Source organism: Alexandromys fortis, unplaced genomic scaffold (genome assembly GCF_014885135.2).
Source record: "Alexandromys fortis isolate MF-2015 unplaced genomic scaffold, M_Fortis_MF-2015_v1.1 scaffold_53, whole genome shotgun sequence".
Taxonomy (NCBI): Eukaryota; Metazoa; Chordata; class Mammalia; order Rodentia; family Cricetidae; genus Alexandromys; species Alexandromys fortis.
The window spans coordinates 10,446,762-10,469,586 of NW_026067939.1; the positions used below are offsets into that span (position 1 = coordinate 10,446,762).

The 22,825-nt window shown below is 37.1% G+C and overlaps 1 protein-coding gene across 1 annotated transcript in view; it reads left to right on the plus strand.

Moving 5' to 3' along the window:
• Fstl5 (follistatin like 5) overlaps window positions 1–20,318 on the plus strand; it is a 288,146-nt gene extending 267,828 nt beyond the window's left edge. Inside the window, exon 14 of the mRNA XM_050147516.1 lies at window positions 19,453–20,318. Coding sequence (XP_050003473.1) covers window positions 19,453–20,155 — 703 coding nt within the window. The 3' untranslated portion in view covers window positions 20,156–20,318. The remainder of the gene's footprint in view (window positions 1–19,452) is intronic.
• Window positions 20,319–22,825: the final 2,507 nt, after the last annotated feature.

Here is a 22,825-nt window from a genome sequence, read left to right on the forward strand (position 1 = left end):
TATATTTATTTAGATATGGTGTGTGTCTACACACGCAAATATTATTAATTATGTGGCTGTAAGAAGATAATTTATAGAAATCATTTCTTTCCATCTAAAATGTGAGTCAGAGGGATTGCAGTATATTTTTCAGTCTTGGTACTAAGTGTATTTACCAATGAGCCTTCTCTTAAGCCTTTTTAAATCTTTCAATTTTGGCATATTGTTTGTTTGGAGGGATATGTATAATTGTGAAAATTAGAAGACAACTTGTAGGAGTTGGATTTTTTTCTATTAAGACATCTCACTGTCCTTCATATAAATATATGAAGCTCATTGCCTGACAGATATTACAAATTCAGAGTATAATGAAATGATAAAATATACTAAAGACTTACTTGCAAGCAATTTTAATATTTTTCTGCAATGTGCAAGCTTTTTTATTTTTCCATATGAATTAATATTTTGGGAGCTCATTGAGGCAAGTAATGTCTCTCTGGAAAGCAAGAATTGGTGATTAATGGGTTTGAAGATACCTTGCAAAGGCATGCAGGCATCCAGCCCATACCCAGAAAGAAGCATGAGAAAACAGAGGAAGAAGACAAAGAAGGTTAGGATAAAAAGTGGTGGAGAAGGACAAGGAGGAAGAGTGAGAGGTGGGGGAGAAGGAGGAAGAAACATACAGATGATAATATAGAGGGAAGCAGCCAAAAAAGAGAGCTGGAGCCTTAGTAAATACGAGTGGTAGAATGCTTGAGTGACGTGCACACAACCCTGGGTGTTAATCCTGGACTCGATGAGGAAACAGCAACAAAGAGAAAAATAAAAATGAAAAAGTCAAGGAAGAAAAAAGAATGAATAATTGCGATTATTCTGACTAGGCTAAATATCTCAATTAAAACTTAGTACACTGTGTGTGCAGGGAGGTACTTTAGCTGCCTTTATGGGTGTATACCACATGGGAGCCTAAAAGCTCATGAGATTGCCTGGAACTGGAGCTACAGACCATCGTGAGCCCCAGTGTGAAGACTAGGAATTGAAACATTTCTAAAACATTTCAGTTTTTGGCATGCAGAATAAAATCTGTAAAGGATTATCCCTATAAATGGAGTTAAACTTAATTACATATGTGTTTTAATGCAGAGTATCCCTCATTTCCTCTTGAACTAGTAGGAGTCTAACATCAAGCTACATCCTGAGGCAGCACATAAGTGAAGCAGTTGTCATTGAGATGAGGCACATTCATGGCAGAAAATTCAGAGATGTGGCACAGGCAGTTCTCCCTGCCATGATTCTTGAAGAATTAGAGAATGCAAAGATGAGCATGTGAAGGTATTAGAGAGTGCATGTCCAAAAACTTGAATAAAAGGTCTCCATTTTTAATTAGCTCCAAACATTAACATATTTATCTTTAGTTAAATCAGCCCTTTTATGTGAATCATGACCTCAGCCTAGAGAGGATCGAAGCTGCTTCACAGAAGGTGACTCAGAATAGTTTGGGCACTGCACGACCATTATTCATTTCTGCAAACCAAAGTTATTGTTTGTTAAAAACCCATAAAATTGTGTCTGTCATTTGCAAAATATCTTTCAACTTTTCTTCTGTACATATAACCGATGGAACAATTTCAGAAGCTAAATGCTTTTTCTAAGTGCTTAGTCAAAAATATGCTAATATCTTTGCAGAATTTACTATATTGTACTTCCTATCAAATGCTTTTGTATTTAAGTTTTTAGATATTAAGGTTGTAAGGGTACAACATTATAATAAACTTGATTGCTATGCAATGACCAGCAAACTTTATTAACTAAAATCACTATGCATGGTGCCTTGTTATTGTTATACTTAATCCTTGTGTGTAGGAAAGACTGTACATACAAACTATATGTCATACAAGACAATACAAGGCTCAGCATAGACAAATCATCAGTTCAGTTTTACTTATCAACACCTTTCGCCATAGAAGCTTCAAGAGTCCTAAATATCCTTAATTTTTCACTGGGCAGCAAATGATTCTTTGGGAAATATAAATCCCTTGACCACCTCAGTCCTGAGAGACTAAAACTTTGGGAGGTAGGAAATCCAAACACTTCAATAATATGACTGTGTGACTTCAGGTGTATCCTTTAATCTTACTGGGTCTCAAGATATTTGTGTGTAAAATGAAGGGATTGAAACAGATCACCTCCAAAGTCCTCCAGCTCCACAGCAAACTCTTGGGTATTATGCTTGCCTCAGCCAGGAATATCCAGCCATCTCCTTCACAGAATGTGGTTTGGCAGCACACAGCTGCCAGAATTAGTCATGTGCTCAGAATGGGCATGCATTCTGTGGATGGGAATCCCTGGAAAATAAGTACCATTAAAAGAGAAATACAGAGTTTTCAAAACCCATGCCATCTCTAAAATAGTTGTTTACTATGCTGCCAAGTACACCGCTGTGTGTGCATGTGTGTGCGTGGAGGTGTGTGTGAGTTTGTTGGTATACACATATGAAGCCATAGTCAAGTTGGGTTTCTTTTTCAATGCTTCCTTCCCTTATATGTTGGCATAAGGGCTACCAAAGGACCTAGAGCTGGCTGATTGGCTACCCTGTGGGCCAGAAAGCACCAAATCAGGTTTCTCTTAATCTGGGTGTAGGAAATGGAACTCAAATCTTATTTTTGTGCAGAAAGTATATTACCACTGGACATACATAACCTGCAAATCCCTGAAGATACATAAATATTAATAAATGACAATCTTGACTTATTTTGATAATATTCTGCCAGAAATCTACAGGTCAAGCTTCTATGTACCTGATGTCCAGGCTAAACATGAACATATGGACATTAATATAATGACAGGTTTTGGTATTTAAAAATAATCCCATTTATAACTTCCTTATAACCTTAGTGTTTGCCTCTAAAACTTCCAGCTTCAACTAATTTTCTTATAACTTTTATTTCCTGAAATTGAATCTCCTGTGCAGAGTATCTTTCTGTAAAGACTCAGATTAGATTTTACCATATTAGGTGCCAAATCTCAAAACATTAAAATTGAGTCCTAGGGGAAGATAGAAAAGAAGCAGAAAAAGAAGAAAAATAATGTAGAAAGCTCAGAAGTTGATAAAGTCATTTGAAGAGTCAATACTAAGAAAACTTAGAAGAGGAGGTAGAAGTTTTGTTTTTAAATACTATTATACTCAGTCAGTGACTTCACTCAAGTTTTCTTGAGGACTTTCCCCTTCCCAAAATCTTAAGCATCATAGACTAGTTACTTCTAGACCATTATGTTGCTTAACACAGTGATCTATATCCTAAGTGAACACTTAACTAGTATTTTGAGAAATATTGACCATTTATTCAAGAGATAAAATAATTATAGCAACACTACGTTAATAGCTGTTCTTGCTAAAAATGTGTTACACACACAAAATGCAATTTTGTGACATTTTCTGAGAAATCTGAATTATCATATTAAGCACAGTGACCCAGGCACCTAAAGCTAAACACTGTGATCTTCCCTTCTTATACAGACATTATATTTTAATTTTTGTGTGTATGTATTTGGGGGTGGGCATAGGTGATAGAATTATAAGTGGGACCATGAGAGTTAAAATGTAGCTGTTAAGTAGTGAAGGAAAAGAAAATAAATAGAGCGTAATAGATTACATGTGGCATAAAAGGAGAGGAAACTCCTGGTACAGAGCACAGACATTAGCACATAGGAAACAGGAGGACTGGGGAGTTCAGGGATAGGAGAATAAGACCAGCAGAATAAAGCATGCTTGGGACTACCACCACCAAAGAATTCTATTTTGTTCATTAATTTAAAAACTTGTTTATTTTAAAAAATGTTTTCCCTTATGCATGATAAGGACAGGGTTTCAGGTTTATCTAAACCTTGTTTCTACTCAACTTCTATCTGCTGAGACACAGTATAAAATACTGGAAAGAGGCAATTTGGGGCACCTTCAAATTGACTTGGCTCAGTTGCTGATGTGACTACACTCAGCTGACATCAGCGTCCCACGAGAACCGGAGTTTAATCCTGCCCTGGATCTGTCCTGTTATCCTGAGATGGAAGGCTTATTACCAGTTCCACAGTGAATGGAACCTACTTAAAAAAATGAAGTCTTCTCAGTTGCAGAAAATAAAGGTAAATAAAGCATACAAAAATAAAAAGACACAGGAGCAAGTACAAAGTCATGGGAAGTTTATTCATGTCATTCTGCCTTACCTTATTGTGTCTTGTTTTACCCTGTCTGGCTGTGGTCTCTTGAAGACCTTTTTCCTTTTTTTCTGAAGAGGAACCAGAGGAAGTGGATCTAGAAGGGGAGGGAAATAGTGGGAGGGACAAAGAAGAATAGAGGAGGAGAAACTGTGGCTAGAATGTGTTGTATGAGGGAAGAATCTATTTTCACTTTCTTAAAAAAAAGATTCTAAACTGTTGGTTTAGATAGACAATGTTTCCCAGACAGAACATGAGGCATTTTTACTCAAAGTAATTCTTGGCATGATTTCTCAAGACAGCATTTTCTGGAAGTCCTTAAAGGAGGATTATCACGTTTTATATTGAGCTGAATGCTGTTTTTATTTCATTTTTACAAGCCAAGACATGAGCTTGGAAAGAACTTTCCATATGAGGGAAGTGGTGATTACCCAATATGCTTTTGAAATCTGTTTCATGTAAAGAAATGGAGTTTTGAGCTTCATCAATTTTTAAACACAAAGGAAGTGGTTGACATGCTGTAGTGGAAGCCAGCTATAGTCTCTCATTATTAATTCACAGATCAGCTGTTCAAGCAAAATTGTTTCTGAATTTATAGCAAACTAAAAGGAGCATAAAAATTATTTCTTCCTTGTGGTTTCCATAAACAGCTTTAGCAGGTACTAGGTAATAAGAGCAATATAAATGCCGCTGCAAATAGACAAGTGGAGTTGCGATCGGACTGTAATGCACTGTAATGTTTTCAGACCACCAGCCCATTCCTAGGCAATGCTCCAGCTTCTTCTAGACTCTTTCTAAGCAAGAAATGTGCTACATTATATTATTACCTATTTCTGAAAAATAAAACAAATTCTCTAGGGAACTTTGAAGAGTAGCATTTAGGAGTCCTGCAGGGATGCTCAAACTATGTCTGTTGTTGCTTTTAATACACAGTCTGTTTAAACAAAGCAATGACAAGTTAGACAGGCAGCTCGAAGGCCTTCTGTGGAAACCTAGGTACTCAGAAACATGCTGGTATCTCTAATGTATACATCGATCTCAGGCATCGTCCCTTCTCTTCCTTTAATGTCCCCAGCTTATCTTACTTTTACAATATTCTCAGATAGTATTATAAATAGTAAAAATAAATAGTAAAAATAAATAAATCTAGATTTATATAAATAACTCTGGATGAGTACCACTAACTCAAGAGGAAAGGCTCTACATTCATGGTCAGGACTCGCGAAGACTTCCGTAGGCTCTCATTAGCAGTGATGACGAGTGTTGCTCTAATGTGAAACCCACCTCTAACCATCACTTTTCGGATGGAGGTAGAATTGTGAGTTCTAAGCGTTCTTGTGCTATGTTGCCAATTCAAGAACACCTGGAGCTTTGAGATTTTGTCTATTAAAGATAAGGACTGAGTTTGTAGCTTAGTGGTGATTTGATACACACATGCAAGGTCCGAGTTCCATTCTCTGTATTACACAAAAAAAACCCTCCTGAGCAGTATTTTTTTGTAATATTTTTACATTCATTTGCTTACAAATATATGTGTATGTTTGTTGTCATTGTTGTCCTTATGGTTTAGTATGTATGTACGTGTGCCAAGGTCTGTGGGTATAGCTTGATGGAGTTGGTTCTCTCCCTTTACCCTGTGGATTAAAGTGCCAGGCCTCCTTAGCCTTATTCCCCAGGGAAAGGTGAGAGCCTTACCCACCCGATCAGCAGCCCTATGATGCAGGGCAATCCGATGTGATACAGAGTCAAGTTTATTACTGTGAGTGTCACTTATATAAGTTAAGTGACATCGAGTGATGTACCTCTAGCCAATGAGAGGCAGCCAAGTCCTCTTTCTGGCTTGAGGGGTGTCTACCTAGATTTTTTTGTCTCATTCCCAAGCAGCAGCTTTGAGACTACCCTTCAAATTCAAGCAAGGATTTTCTCTGTACTACAGGCCATGAGATTATTTTGACCCAACACCTCCCCCATTTTTGTTTAATATCCCACTCCCTACCCCTGTCACCAAGCCAGAATAGCCCACCTGGGAGAGTGTATGGATCAGGGCTACCCCTATCCGGAGTTTCAACCTGGATACCCTCATCTGTGGGGTAAGATGTATCGAGCCTATCATAATGTATTTAAAGGATCATGAGTTGTACTTGTATCTGCTTTTGGAATGCTTGTTTCAGCCTTGGGAGAATGCATGAGCCAAAAAGACAGATCAATAAACAAATAGCCATCGGCCCAATTAGGGAAGAGATGAATACGGTAAGCCATGAGGACCAATTAAACGAGGTCTCATAGGGGGTCCTTGACTTAAACAAATCAATATCTTTTCTTAACTCATCTAGGGTTCTTGTAACTCTCCCAGAATGGTCCGCATAGAAGCAACATTCTTCCCCAAGTGCCCTGCAAATTTCTCCCTGTTCCATAAACAGCAGGTCAAGTCTCTCCTATTTTGTAAGGTTACCCTTGCTAAGGAATCCAAAGACTTTTGTAAATAACATAATGCAGTCTCTGTCTTTTCTAAAATCACTGTCAATTGTGAGCGAATTATTCCAATTTCTTGTTGTAAAATCACCAGTGTGCCCAATGCAGTCCCAGCCACCGCCAGCCCCATCAATGAGGTGAGAGCCAGGGCCATTAAGGGCTCCCTTTTATGCCTTCAGGCCAAAAATTTTTCTTGCATGTGGTAAAACACATGAGGGAAATTAATGCATGCAGGCAAGTATTATTATACTGAATGATCAGTGGGTAAGACAGGCAGGGAGTAACCCCCATCACTTGGCAGATCCAAAACCACCCATGATCTATGGGTACCTTCCATGAAGCTATAAACCCATTAGCCACATCACAAGTGAGGTTAAGAAGAGGGTGTCTGGTGTATGAGACACAAGTTGCGTTCGACATCTGCCAAAGGGGAATAGTCAGTCCCTCGAATTTCCAATTTATGCTCTATGGGAAGGAAGTCAGGATAAGAAGTGTAAATAACTTCTCAGCTTATATCCGCAGTCAAGGGCAGAGAGAAACAAATGTATGCATGTCCCTTTACTTTATTGTGCTCAGCTCAATGTCTCACAATTTAGGAACCAAGAACTAAGAATCCAAAGTGTGCAGGGCTTTCCTACATCAACTAATCAACTGGCTTAAGGCTTACTCCCATAGGCACACCCAGAGTTCAATTCAGTGTAAACAATCCCACACTGAAACTCTGTCCTCAGCAGACTTTACATTCTGTTAAGTCTACAGTTAAAGCTAATCAGTCTAAGTACCTAAAGTGGCCCCCTGGGGTTTCGACATCCAGTTACTTCAATGGAATCATTGCTGTCTCTTTTCATCATTTTCCTCTATCTGCAAGGCCAGCAGAACAAAATGTCACAGAAGCAACCTTCTGCCAGTGTTCAGTGCCACCTCACTGACACCCTCTTTCAAGGCATGCATTGTGACTTTAGGGGCAGGAGGTGAGTGTGAAGTATGTAAGGGACTGGAGAGGCTGAAGGCAGGAACAGGGCAAGGTACAGAACATCTTAGAAGGGGAAGAATGAGGAGGGGTATCTCCTTCCTTCAGACCTTATGCCTACAAAATTATGAAGATTTTTATATTACTGTTATTATTATGATTTTCTATAGAATATAAGAGCTATTTTTTAGTGTTAAGATGCACCAGTAATGTTATAAGTGAGTTAGAGTTTTAAGTCAGGATACAGACAGAAATCTTCTTTGCTAATAATAAGGATAATAAGGGAAACCTCACTGATTAGCCCTTTGAATGAAGTGAATGGACCTGAGATGGTCTAGAAATATAAATAATGGGCTGGGAGTCCTGTAAACTGATCCAAATCATTATCAAAGTCCAGAACCAATGTAGGGGTGGGTAGTCCCAAATGTGTTGTAAGAGAACTGCTTGTTTGTTCCCGGCTGCTCAGCCCCCCCCCCAAAATTACACAGAAACCATATTATTTGCAATACTGTTTGAATAATAGCTTATGCGTATTTCTGGCTAACTCATATCTTTTATTAATCCATCTCCATTAATCTGTGTATCACCATGAGGTTGTGATTTACCAGGTGGCGCCTGTCTCCAGCAGGGCTACTTGGCTTCTTTCTGACTCTGCCTTCTTTCTCCTAGCACTCAGTTTAGTATTCCCCGCCTACCTATATTTTTCCCTGCACAGGCCTAAGACAGTTTCTTTATTAACCAATGATATTCAAGGCCTACAGAGGGGAATCCCACATCACTAAGGGTCTGTAGAGGACACAGTCAAATATCAAATTCTCAGCAGAAAAGAGATTTACTACCCTGGGAAGCAGTAGCAACAGCAGTTTCTTTTCTTTTCTTCCTTCCTTCCTTCCTTCATTCCTTACTTCCTTTCTTTCATTCTTTCTTTCTTTTCTAAGACGTGGGTTTTTAAGAAAAAGAAAAAAAGGGGAGGGAGAGAGGGTCTGTGGTAGGATGAGCTGATAAGTCCTGATTGAACATCTTAGCCAGTGTTGTCAAATAATGAATTTTGATTGTTGAAGTTTGTATTTAGTCTCAGGAATGAATCAGTGGCCAAGTAAGGAAACAGACTTTGACGGCTAGCTTTAGGAATGTAACCTAACTATTTCTAGCTAAGGAACAAAGAAGAGTAAAGGGCAAAACCTTTGGTGCTATATGTCATGCTAGGGCCTGATAGAGAGGCCTTCAGAGAGTAGGGACCTCCTTTTTGGTGAAAGGTCAGGGGCTGATCAGATTTGAATGAATGAACCTGATGTTCATTGGCAAAGAGCCATTATTGAAGGAAGTGCTTCAATTTCAAGAGGGTGCTTGGGAGACTAGACCTTCACCTCCTGCCTTCATGAGTATTTTCTTTCTTTGTCAGCATGCCCTTCTTTTTTCCTACTGTATTTCAAAAAACATCTTTACTCAAAGAATGATGAGTAAAAAGGGCCTATCATTTTCAGAAAGCCCATGTGTATTCTGTGTACAGTCAATTAAATATATATGTAGTTTAGAGAGAACAGAGAATCCCGAGAAAAGCATAAAGAGGCCATGAGACAAGAAACACATAACAGTGATCACAGGGTGATGTGTCCCCAACACAGCAGATAATCACAGCAACTGAAGCTCTGACGTTCATTCTCCTGAAAGATTATAAGTTATCCCTGAACCCTGCAAAAGCCCTTCAAAGTAATGGAGCAGAATGTCTCAGGCTGTTTGGAAGATGTTAAGAGAAATAATGCATGCATACTGATGATTGCCTCTTTGATAGAGCTCGGTACTGGAAACAGCAGTTCTGCAGATAAGCCTGCCCGTGGCTCACCTCTCAGGGTCTTAGAAAGGAGCTGAAGCAAACAGATTACATTGCACCTTTCATTAGTGCAATTCAAGAACTCCATATACTGTTAGAACATGCTACGTGTCTTGTTTCATGTGTTTATTTCCCACTTCTCCATCTGAACCATGCTGTGTAACTTTTGACTTCATTTCCTGAGAAAGACTTTAGTATTAAACAAGGGTATATGGATAATTTTATATCGACTTAGCAGAAATGAAGTCATAGGAGAGGAGGAAACCTCAAATGAGAAAATGCTTCAGTAAGGTCAGGCTGTGGGTAAGTCTGTAGGGTATGTTCTAAATTGGTGATTGGTGGGGAAGGACTCAGTCCAGCCCATTGAGGGTGGGGCTATCTATCCCTGGGCTGGTGGTCCTGAGTTCTATAAGAAAGCACACTGAGCAAGCTTTGATAAATAAGCCAGTAAGTAGCACCCCTGCATGCCTGCATCACCTCCTGCCACCAGATTCCTGCCCTTTTTGAGTTTCTGTCCTTACTTTCTTTGAAGATGAACAGCAATATATGTAAGTGTAATATGAAATAAACACTTTTTCCCCCAAGTTCCTTTGGTCACAGTGTTACATCAGAGCAATAGTAATTAAAACAAAGATAAAGATTATGTATAATTTTCTCCCAGAGGAAGTTTGTACCTAATACAATATTATGGTCACAGAATTAAAGGAATTCATGAGTTCTTAACATATTTATTTAATTAACTTGTAGCTTAAGCAAGACACCTTTAATACTTAATTGAATTAATAGTCTTCAAAATATATAGGAGCTCACCTTGTTGCTCTCACTTTACCAATGAGGAATTTAGATTCTGAGAAATCAAGATTTAGCATGTGGAGATATCTAAAAACAGACAAAGCCTAGCCCTGGGCCCATACTTTCAGTCTTTGTGTGCAGAATACTTAAGAGTAGTCAGTGGTAGATTGCTAGCCTCTAGCACAATTTTTGAACTGATTACAATTAAAAAGAAAAATGAAAGGTCAAGAAGGGTGTGCTATTAAATGAGACATAAATAGTATTTTTATATAACTAGAGCTGTCACATATTGAGAGAAGTGATAAGACTCTCCGACAATATTTGAGATTAGGCAGACAAAAACTGGGACAATGCCATGATTTGACTGATTGTTCTGTGCTCTTCAAAAATCTCACTGCAGTTTGAACTACAATGCAGCACTTTGGGGAGGTTTAAGATTGAACAATGAGGCTCTGACTCATGATTAGCAGTAAATGAGGGAGCGAGCTTCGCTCTGGCTTCTATCCTGATACCATGTGAGGTCTCACCAAGAAGGTGTCACCAGACAACATAGACTGGTATTTTTTTTTCCTGGACATCCCAGCCTCCAGAGTGTTGTCTTTCATAAACTACCTAGTCACCAGTATACTGACATGACAGCAGAGATGAAGGCAAGGATAAAACTCTTAAGAAGAAACAAAACTAATAGCAAAAAGCTTTTAGGAAACATAGGCTTTCAATGATAACAACACAAAAACATTAAAGGCACAGGATGAAGGGTTGGAAGCCTAGTCAATTCTCTGAAGTGTTTGATACATTGCGACATATTGATCAGACAGCACACCAAGCCTTATCAGAACAGTGTGTGATGACCCATAATCACACAAGGCTTTAAATGTTTTCTTCCAGTAGAGTAGTTATGATGCTATTTATTGCAATAGATTGTGATACTTCAAGAAAACCATATACTACTCTATATATCAGTGTTGATAAGTTGTTATGGGAAAAAAGCCCATCAACAAATTCCTATGTGTATATGCTCAGAATTAATGTAAATTCTGCCACACATACTTAAATATGTAAAGTAGAAACATTTCTTATGGCTGTAAATTAATAAGCTACACAAAATGGCCATCCATCATCTCCTGCCCACTGTAGACACAAATTAAAAACAATGTCAAAAGTAATTAGCAGCTAGCGCTTTGAAGTGCTGTGCATGTTGCATTATTGGCTGCATATCTCTTTTGTGTAATCAAAGATGCAAAATTACTCTAAAATACTAAATGAGCCATAAAAGTAAACATGTAACAAAATGGAATAAGGAGAAAGTTGAGTCCCTAAGTCTTTCTGTGCAGATGCAGACTTTCTCAGGAAAATGGTCTAAATTCCAGGCTAGAACTAGCTACTCACAGATATTTGCAGTCTTTGTAATTTCATATTTTCTTGACATATTATTATTTTTCTTAATGATAATAGCTGCAATTTACTAAGTACCTATAATATATCAGAATGTGTGCACATATTTTCTCATTCTTGATGATTATGGGTTGTTGCAAAAGAACCAAAGAACCATTATTTAGAAAGATAGAATATAAATAAAAAGTTAGCTAACTCTTATTATTAGCTCCATCCTATTGACCAGATTTTTTTCAGAAGCAGACTCTTTGTGTCTTCCATCTGCTCTTAAGTGATGCACATATTTCAGACATATATAAATATATTTTTCATCACTTTAAATATTTTTAGTAAAATCTAAAATAAATTAAATAATAGTAGGATAATGTAAGCCAATTTAAGATACAAAGAAAGAGACTGTCATTACAAAATTCTAAATTCATTAGCATGAATTCTATAATTTCTGAATAGCAGCAGTAAGGCTTCCTTCCAAGTGAACTACAACCAATTTAAGCTCATTGTTATCAACACTAACAATGTATTCTTTAACCTTCAAAGCAGTGTCATTACTTAAAACATGGAAGTTTCTCAAATTAATTTATTCTCAGAGTATTCTGGGACTTAGCACAATCAACCATTATACAAACAGAAATTAAGTCCATGAGATTATAGTCTTTGGGGAGATTTACAGCATTAATATCAGGAACATTTTAGGTTTCTATTCTGATAATATTTCATAAATTTTCCATTGTATCATTGGGGAAATTAAAAGAAGGGGTCACCAGAGAAAGGCTACTGGGTTCAGAAAGGCCCCTTCCCAAGCACAGTTAGAAGTTCAGCTCCTTACAGTTTGCTGCTTCTCTCTGCTGCAGGGTGTCACCTCAGTTCAGGCTTAGCAGAGCTCAACCTTTTTGAATATCACAATAACAGAACCCTTTATTTTAAATCTGCAATTCAGTCATCAAATTGCATGCAATAGATTAAAAAGGAAAGTTCTTCAAATGCTTTTAAAAATTAAAGTCCAGATACTTAGCATAGGTACAATGTTGAGTACAAAAGCTGGGTTAGTAACGCGATGGGTTTCAAGGCAAATTTTCAAAAATGAAGTATCCTGAAAATGACAAAGTACATCCATAACAACTCACCAAGATGGCAACCTGAACAGCAGTTGAATAATGACAGCACTCACAGGAAAATTTAGGGTTTAATGCATAAAAAAGCCCCATGGGCAACTAAGGAAGACGGAGATAGGGAATACTAGTCTCCCATGGTAATGAACTCCCTGATAGAGTGTTTCATTCCAAATGATCAGTCCTGAAATCATGTACATACAAACAGCACCAACTCTATTCAGCAGGCTGTATTATTTCAAATCTTTACAAATACATATATATGTGAAAATAACAAAGAAAAGGAGGCCACAAAATTAAGAAACACGGAGGACATGGATGGGAGGAAGGAAAGGGAAGGGGAGAAGTGATGTAATTATGTCTTAATTTTTAAATTTTACATATATGTGTGATTTTGAAAAAATGAATACTTGGATAAGAATGATTTGCCACCCCTAAGTTCCTTTATGAGGAGATTCCACTAGGAGGAAAGCATTTGTTTTTATTTCATCGGAGTTTTTTTGTGAATGTGTCCTGACTCTATGAGAGCCGCAGAAACAAGCCTTTTCAATTGTTTGATGCTATCACAGATGGAAGCACTATGTACTGACACTCATTCTAGTCTTTGCTTTTGTTCCCTTTTTAGCTACGCTGTTAGCTCGTCATTTCATATGGAGCTCATCACCACAATAACATTTGTACTTACATAACTCTTCTATTATTTAACATGGAAGCATATCATGACACTCAAAATTACTTCTACTTCTTATGTCTGAATGTGAGGCTTTGCATATATGAATCATCTTATTGAAGCATCATGAGGCATCCCTACATATATCTACTACATAATCTTAATGAAGTGCAAATTGATGGTGGCTAATTTTAAAACTACTAAAGTTTTATTTAGAATTAAGAGATACTTATGTTTCTATGTACATTGATCATATATCAGTAACTTTCTATATAGAGTTTCTTATCAAAGACATAGACCCATGCACATGAACAAAGTCTATAAAATTGAAACAAATAAAACATTGCAAGCCTGATCCAGTCTCTGAACATTACCAGAATTAAACTCAGTTTTCTCTTCACTTCATGCATGGGTTTGCTTATTTTGTTTCTAAAGGTTTAATTATTCCACTCACACAAGATTATTCTATTTTTACATAATTTTAAACAAATGTAGAATTAACATTTTATTAAGAGCAGCTTATCAGGTATGTTAGCACTACATGACTATATGAGCATTTTGTAAGTATTCACTTATGCTTATACTTTTAAGTTGCTTACAAAATTTTTCAATTGTACATAATGGTGTTTTGAATGTATTTTCACTGAAACACCCATACACATTACTCATTATCTCTTCAGCGTGGCTAATGAGGAAATGAGTTACTATCACAAGGTACATAAACATGACAAAGTTCCTTCATGCTAATTACTAGTTATTGTCTACATGCAAGTAAATGTGTCATTCTGAGTGTGACAAAATCCCACTTTTTAGCAACTTTAACACATACTCCTAATTTGTTAAATGAAACTAGTTTCTCACTTATTGAAATATATTCATCTGACAAATAACAAGGTTGAATATGAACATACACATACACACACACATCCTATTTAACACCATCATTTGGGTATGGATGGAATCTAGGCCCTTATAAGTGCTAGGTAATCACTTTAACACTGACCCGCATCAAAACCCATGAATCTCTTCTCTTCTCTTCTCTTCTCTTCTCTTCTCTTCTCTTCTCTTCTCTTCTCTTCTCTTCTCTCCTCTCCTCTCCTCTCCTCTCCTCTCCTCTCCTCTCCTCTCCTCTCCTCTCCTCTCCTCTCCTCTCCTCTCCTCTCCTCCCCTCCCCTCCCCTCCCCCCTCCCCTCCCCTCCCCTTTCCTTCCCTTCTCTTCTCTCTGTGTCTCTGTGTCTCTCTGTCTCTCTTTTGTTGTTGTTGTTTGAGACAGAGTTTCATTGTGTAGCTTTAGAGCCTGTCCTGGAACTTGCTCTGTAGACCAGGCTGGCCTCCAACTCACAGAGATCCACCTGCCTCTTCCTCACAGTTGCTGGGAATAAAGACATGAACCACCACTGCCTGGCTGTGAAAATTTTTCTTTATGTATTTGGGTCCTTTAATGCAACAAACAATTCAGAAATGTCTATAGTAATAATCAAAAATTTATTTCTCTGAAGGACACATAGAACTTTTATCTTCAGAGCAATAGCAATTTTTGAATGATCCTTGACATCAATTATTGAAGAAACTTTGCCTGAGTACTTTATAAAATATTCTTTTTAGGCTGGAGAGATGGCTCAGTGATTAAGAACACTGCCTGCTTGTCTAAAGATCCTGAGCTCAATTCGCAGCAACCACATGGTGGCTCATAACCATCTATAATGAGATCTGGTGCCTTCTTCTGGCCTGCAGGCATGCATGTAGGCAGAATACTGTATACACAACAAATAAGTAAATCTTTAAAAATATTCCTTCCAATATAGATTGTATTCATTTAAAAATCACCATCTGGGTCTGGAGAGATGACTGTATTTAAGAGCACTTACTGATCTGGAAGAGGAGCCAGGTTGAGTTGATGACACCCACAGGCATTACCTATAACTCCAAATCAAGGCAATCCGATGCCCTCTCCTGATCTTTGCAGGCCTCTGCACAAATCTTGTATACTCACGCACACACACATTAAAAAATGAGTATTAAAATAAAATGTAAACACCTCTATCAGTATTACATATTATGATTTTTATAACTTCTGTATAGAATTTCATTGATATATAATTCATTCTTTCCTCTGATATTTGATCTTTAGATTTAAAAACAAAATCCTTCAAATCCTTGTTGAAGCCATTGCTGTAGTGACTATACTTGTGCTTGTGAGAATTTATTAAGAAAAAGAAATGAGAATAATTATTGCTTTCTTAAAGTAGATACCCATTGAACTTTTACAAGAATATGCTGAATTAACTTCCTAAGCTTGGATGGAGGGGGAAGGCCTTGGACTTTCATAGGGCAGGGTACCCTGCCTTCTCTTAGGACTGGAGGGGGAGAAAGAAGGGAGAGTTGGGGAGCGGGAGGGAAGTGGGAGGAGGGAAGGAAGTGGAAATTTTGAATGGTATTATTTATAAAGTAATTAAAATATATATCTAAATATAAAAAAGAATATGCTGAATTATTCTCCAGGAAGCCTAAAATTATTATACTTCTAAAAATGTATCGGAGAACATCAGTTCATCCACATCAACAGTGACTCTCAATCTTGGCATCTTTTACTATTATTGCCAACGAATTCATGAAATTCTTTGGCATTGATTTAATTTCACCTAATTCTTTATAGAATTTGAATCTTGATGTTACAGGCCATGAATGTCTTTCACTGGAAGGGAATAAGCACTTGTTTACTGTGCTTTGTAAATTACTTTGTAATTACTCTGTAATTCTCACTAATTAGTAATGATGTAGGTGAATATTGATGTCTTCCTGTCAATATTTTTGTCATTCTTTCAGATTTCACTGAATATAATTTCTGTTTTTCTTTTTCTTCTTTTTAAATTCATTTTTACGTAACAACCACAGCTCTCCCTCCCTCTCCTCTTTTTCCTTCTCCGCAACTGCAGCTCACCACCCTTCCATCCACTCCTCAAAGAGGATAAGGCCTCTTGTGGGAAGTCAGGAAACACTTGGCATACCAAGTTGAGGCACAAGTCCCTCCCCGATTTATCAAGGCTGAGCATGGTATCCCACCATAGGGAATGGGCACCAAAAGGTCCGTTCACACACCAGGGATAAATCCTGGTCCCATTGCCATGGATCCTATGAAAGGACCGTGCCACATAACTGTCATTTACATTAAGATGGCCTAGTTTGGTCCCATGAAGGCTCCCCAGCTGTCAAACCAGAGCGCATGAGCTCCCAGCAGCTCTGGTCAGCTGTTTCTGTGGGTTTCATTTGTGTAAAATACACATTTTCATATCATGTTAGGCTTAAGCTTACCATAGTAGGCATGTAGTCTGCATCTTGTCTATAACATGAAATAACACTTAGAGTATGATTTTACATTAATATATAGGATGTAAATCTACTTCTGAATGATTGCAATATTTTTCGCTTAGAAAAAAATGCTTTGATGTTCTTCAGATTTTCTCAGTGGAGTATACTGTATGTATAAACCTAAGTATGTAGTGCATATATTTTTGCATACATATATTTATTTATTTATTTTATAAAATTGCTAAATTGATATTTTTGAAGGAAAATGTCATTAAAGAGATTTTTTTTCAATTTTTCCCCCTAGAACAAAATTTACCAAACGGTTGAACCACATCTTTCAACCCTGTGTGTGTCTGTATGTCTTGAAAATACGACTATTCTTTTAACTTTATATTTAATTAAACCTATTTCATAACATAGAATGATCCTCCATTTTGTAAATCATCCTTTTATTGTAAATATTTTTAAAATAATTTTACTTTAATTCTTTTCTGTCATCCCTAAACTCAACTCCTTTCTCATATTTAACGTGAATTTCTCATTTTGTTTTGTCTTGTTTTTACAAAGTAGATATTAGTGTGATTTTATATTTTTATTTATATAAAGTAAAATATACCTTTCCTTTTGTGTCTTTTTGTTTTTCTTTTTATTTGGAATACATTCAAATGGTATTTTATGTAAAATTATTTCACTGTTTCATAATTTTACAAAGAAATCTATAGCATTGTCTGCGGTGTTTTAATTAATCACTGAACAACTTGTTATTTATGTGGCTTCATTCATTTGGAGGATTGTTTGATGGTTGAGATCAGATAGGAACCAAGGGTGAATGAACATTGTTCTTTATGTGAGTTTATTCTCAAGTTCCAGAAAGATGACTTCTTATTGGTTTGACGAATGAAAAACCTGGCAGAAAAAAAATCTATACAAAATAATGAGACCCCAGTATACTGTTTCCACTCTCGGCTCATTATCTGTAGATTTGTGTATAAGCCATTCTTTCTTCCTATCAAATTCACAGCTCTGCACAAAACACAAATCTGCATGTAACTCCGTCTTCTCAGGAACTGGCATGGAACAGCTTTATTAATATAGTCCCCATATTACTTGGCTATCCTATCCCTGTGGCAGGATTTCTATTTTCTGAAAACAATTGCTCTATTTTGTTCTCTTTTTTATTCTAATTGTAAATTGTGCTTTCCTTCTGGGATGCAGGGTAATATAAAATCTTCAGAAGAGTCCCGGGAAAACAGAAACGTGATTCAGTAGTCAAATCAGGAATGTAGCTACATCTGTCCCTTCTTCTGTCCCTGCTGAAGCTCTGACACCCTGCTTAGAAAGTTGAGATTACAATTAGAAGCATCCACTGCTTGAATAAAGTTTTTCTTGAGGACACAGGACATTAATTTCCTTTCCATTTCCTTCATCAGGTCAATAGATACTACACATCGTGTACAGTTAAGTACTGGATAGTTCACATTGAACCTAAATGCCAATTCCAGTCAAACTGGGTTCCTTATTTTTGATCATTCTTTATAATGAAATGCTGTTTTCTATTGTATTACTTCAAGTACCCAGAGATGATAATAGCTGTTAAATCAGAGACAGCAGACAAAGCATTAATCACATATAAATTTTCAAATTTTTATTAGCTTAATTTTCTAGGCTTATTAAAGTCAGGAACACTTGATCTTCAATATGTCTGCAACACCTTCTCCAATAAATATTTACAAATCTCTTAAAAGGACTTTCTGCACATTTAACTCTTTCATATAAAACTTCCAGTTATATGCAATATAAAAAGTGTAGAAACTGTCATGAGTTTTAGTAAATCTCTGTACTAGATTATTCCTTTTCATCCATAATCATACATAATTCTGATTTATAAAATTTTTATTATAATAAACCTATGAATTTATTAATATTAATGTCCTGATAGTAAGATATAGTTGGAATTATTTTAAAAATATATATGTGTGTCATTAAATTTTAGGTGAATATAAAATAATTATTCCATATGCCATTTTAAAACATTCTTAGTGTGATTTTTTTCTTCCTCTCTTCTCCTGTATTGCCTTGTCTCATTTTCCTAATCCTCCTCTTTATATCTCCTATATTGATTTATTTTATCTTAAAGCAATACAATCTTCTATTTTCTTCACATAGGTACAGAGAGCAGTATTTATCTGACCTTTAATTTAAGAGGTTTTAGAACTATCAAAAAGTTATACTATCAATATTATTAATATCAAAACCTGAATCTTAACTTTAGGCTAGAATCTTGTTTAATAGGCTCTCTCTCTCTCCTTCGGTCTCTCTGACCTCCATCCCTCTTTCAAATTTGTTTATTATTTGTAGCCTTAGTATCAGTTTACCAGTTTTACATAGTATTAACTTTAGAGACATTAAAGCAATATTTCATTTTTCTTCTATGTTAAAAATAAAAGTGGTTGTTTACATTAACTACATGGGTCACTTTAAATTATTTCAGCAGGATTTCTAATTATTTGGATATAAAGAAAGATTAAATAACTGCAAGAAAGCATTGGAATAGGACACACTAAAGACTAATTCTAATATTTGTGTTATACAGTAGATTTTCGCCATAGCAGTCAAGACCCTGCTTTGGGATGGACCTTGTTTCTGTCGTAATGTTTGTCTTTGGGTAACAACTCTATAACTTCCTTTCTAACTTCGGTTTTATTCTTTTCAGGTTTGGATTTATTCTTCACAAAGATGAAGCAGCACTGCATAAAATTGACCTTGAAACCATGTCTTACATCAAAACAATCAACCTGAGAGATTCAAGGTGCATTCCTCGATCCTTGGCATACACCCATCTGGGAGGCTACTACTTTATTAGCTGCGAGCCCGACATCACTGGAGCCCTTCCCCCACAGCTCGTGGTGGACAGTGTGACTGATTCAATCATCGGCTTCAACGGTGACGTGACAGGCACCCCTTACATCTCGCCAGATGGACACTATCTTGTCAGCGTTAATGATGTGAAAGGGCTCGTGAGAATCCAGTACATCACCATCAGAGGAGAGATCCTGGATGCTTTTGAGATTCACACCAACCTGCACATATCTGACCTGGCCTTCCAGCCATCCTTCACGGAAGCCCACCAGTACAACATCTATGGAAGCTCAAGTCAGCAAACCGACGTGCTCTTTGTGGAGCTCGCCTCTGGGAAGGTCAAGATGATCAAAAGTCTCAAAGAACCCCTCAAGGCAGAAGAGTGGCCCTGGAGTCAAAAGAACAGGCACATCCAAGGCAGTGGACTGTTCGGACAGTACCTCATGACCCCGTCCAAGGATTCTCTCTTCATTCTGGATGGTCGCCTTAATAAGTTAAACTGTGAGATCACCGAAGTTCAGAAAGGAAATACCGTTGTTTGGGTTGGAGATGCCTAAAGAGCCCCATTAGGTAATCACGGAGGAAGAGTTTTACAGTACATTACACACGATCTTTATTTCAATTACTAGTTAAATTTTTCATGTTTATATCTTAGTAAAAACCCACTCTGTTTGTCAAACTAAGCCAGATTTTTTTTACAATAATATTGGCTGATTAGGAACATTTCACACAATATTTAATTAGAAATTACAGCACTCCCAAAAATCAAACATGTAACTATATTTTAAACCAGTAAAATGAGATTTAAAATTCTTTTTAAAAAAAAGTAAACTGCAGGGAATTTCAGATGACCTAAGCATCATGTCATTTTTTAAGGCATTTTATTTTTTTCTCTGTCCTTTTGCTATGCTTATATCTGAAATAAAAGGTCTTGTGGAACCTTAAAATTCTCAACTCAAAATACTCTGTCCCGTCGACTGTTTATAATCTTTTGTGCCTTGAAGGAAATGTCATAGGAGAAAAAGGAAGACTAAACTCTGCATATTGGGCAATCTCATAGCTATGAATCTATGGTCATTAAGAAATGTTTATATCTTGCGCCAAATCCTGTCTTCAGGCATTTGTTTGACCTTCAATGAAATGCCACGCGAAGGCATAATTTGGCCTTGGGCCGGCTACAGATGGGAAACTATCCAGCACTCACTGCACAGTGTACGACATGCATTCTGCTATAGAAAATGAACAGGAAGGGAGAAAAATGTGTTGGTCAAACCTTTTGCAATGTATTGTGTACACATTTTACTTTCATTCACTCGAGTGCATTATAGTATCGGTGTAAGTTTATCTGGGAATTCAACTGCTTACCGAGGTTACATTCTTTCTTACCAGGATTGACCCTTTTAAGTAGCCCAGCGCTGCAGAAGTCAGGAACTTGCACAGCTTAGGAAAGGAGCATTACTGTATTTGCACAGAGAGAACTGCTGGTAGGCAGACTGACAGTGAGACAGAACTGGAGCTCCTCTCCATAGTGTCGTTACCTACAGCATTCCCTGGGTTGACCCGTATAAGATGGATGCTGTTTACCAGAAACGGGATAAGATCCGGCCACCGTGGAGAGGAGAGGTGAACTTCTCCACTGCTTTTGCTATTCAGACGTATCTATCAAAAAGGCCCATCCGTCATCATTTTTCAAAAGGACTTTTACTCCTTCATATCCTAAAGTACCTTGTCTCTAACTGTGTGCCCTAGCTGTGACCCAACTGAGCCTCTTGAGATATTGTTAGACAAGTAAAACTGACTGCCTTCTTCCTTTTTACTAAAGGGGAAAATAGAAGATGAGTAGAAATAGATTAATACCGGTAAGTTGGGCTATTGGAATAGGAGAAAACTATTTAAGGGACTAGTGATGGTTTGAGAATCTTTTCTACTTATTTTTCTTCTTATCACTGTTGCTAAATCTCCTAATGAACTATTGAAATAATGTCCATTTGCTGAAAGTAATCAAATAAGATCTTTTTTGAAATACAAATTTTACTCACGTTTAAACTATGTAAAACTGCATAGAAATCTGGAATTTTATAGCGTGCACTCTCTTACGTGTATATAGCACCCTGGGCTGTGTGATAATAGATTTCTTCTTAGTTTAAGGAAATATTAAGGGAGATAGATTTACTAAGCAGCAAAAATCAGCTTGTCTTTTTACTGACGGAGTCTGTTTTACTCTTTAGTAACTCCCTCCCCTGTGAACATGAATCATGCAATGTCTTTGTGTTAATGATTTGGAGTCTGTCTGTCTGTACATGTACATCCTTCTTTAGATGCTTATACCATGTGGATGCCGTCTGTTGTCACTGCTTGATGAAAGAATAAACCTCTTATGTTTTATTGCTTGTGTACCCAGAAATTATTTAGTGTTCATGACATGTTATGCTTCCTTGGCCTCCATCAATAATTTGGTGTCCTCTATTATTATAAAAAATGATGGTAAGGAAGGGCATGGAAGGAAAGTGAAGGGAGGCCTAACAGTTTCACTTCATTTTTTCATAAAATATCAACCTTACTATATCCATTTGTTATGGGGATTCCACCAAAGACCACTCAGACACAGTGTATAGCTAAGCTAAAGTCTTTATTCTAGCCTGTTGGGACTACACCCAGGTATTATGGGCCCCCAGTGTAGACCTGAGTGTTTAGAGCAAAAGGCAGGAATATATATCCTGTTATCTCTCTCTGAAGCTTCAGGGGAGGCTTTGTGCAAACACGTGGTTTAGCAGACAATGAGATAAGCAATTATCTGGATGTGGATATTTACACAAGCAGGCAGCTTAATGGAAGGCAAGATAAATTACCTGGGCTGTCTTGACCTCAAGTTCCGGAATAGAGTTGGGGAAGTCAAATTCTTGCCAACCTCAAAGGGACTCAGTAAGAATACCAGATGGAGGAAACTCTGTCACACTTTCACTATTTAGTATTTGTTCCAAAACCTGTATCCTGTGATGTTTGCTTCTTCAGAATGTCTCAGACATTAAAGGAATTATGTCAGGATAGGTTGTCAAAGGGAAACTCAAATGCAATGTTCTTTCTCTGTATCTATATACATTAGATGCACAAATTCAGCTCTATTTTTTCATCACTGAAGCAACCAAGCACTACTTTTCTTCTTTCTTTCTTTCTTTCTTTCTTTCTTTCTTTCTTTCTTTCTTTCTTTCTTTCTTTTTAAAGCAGAA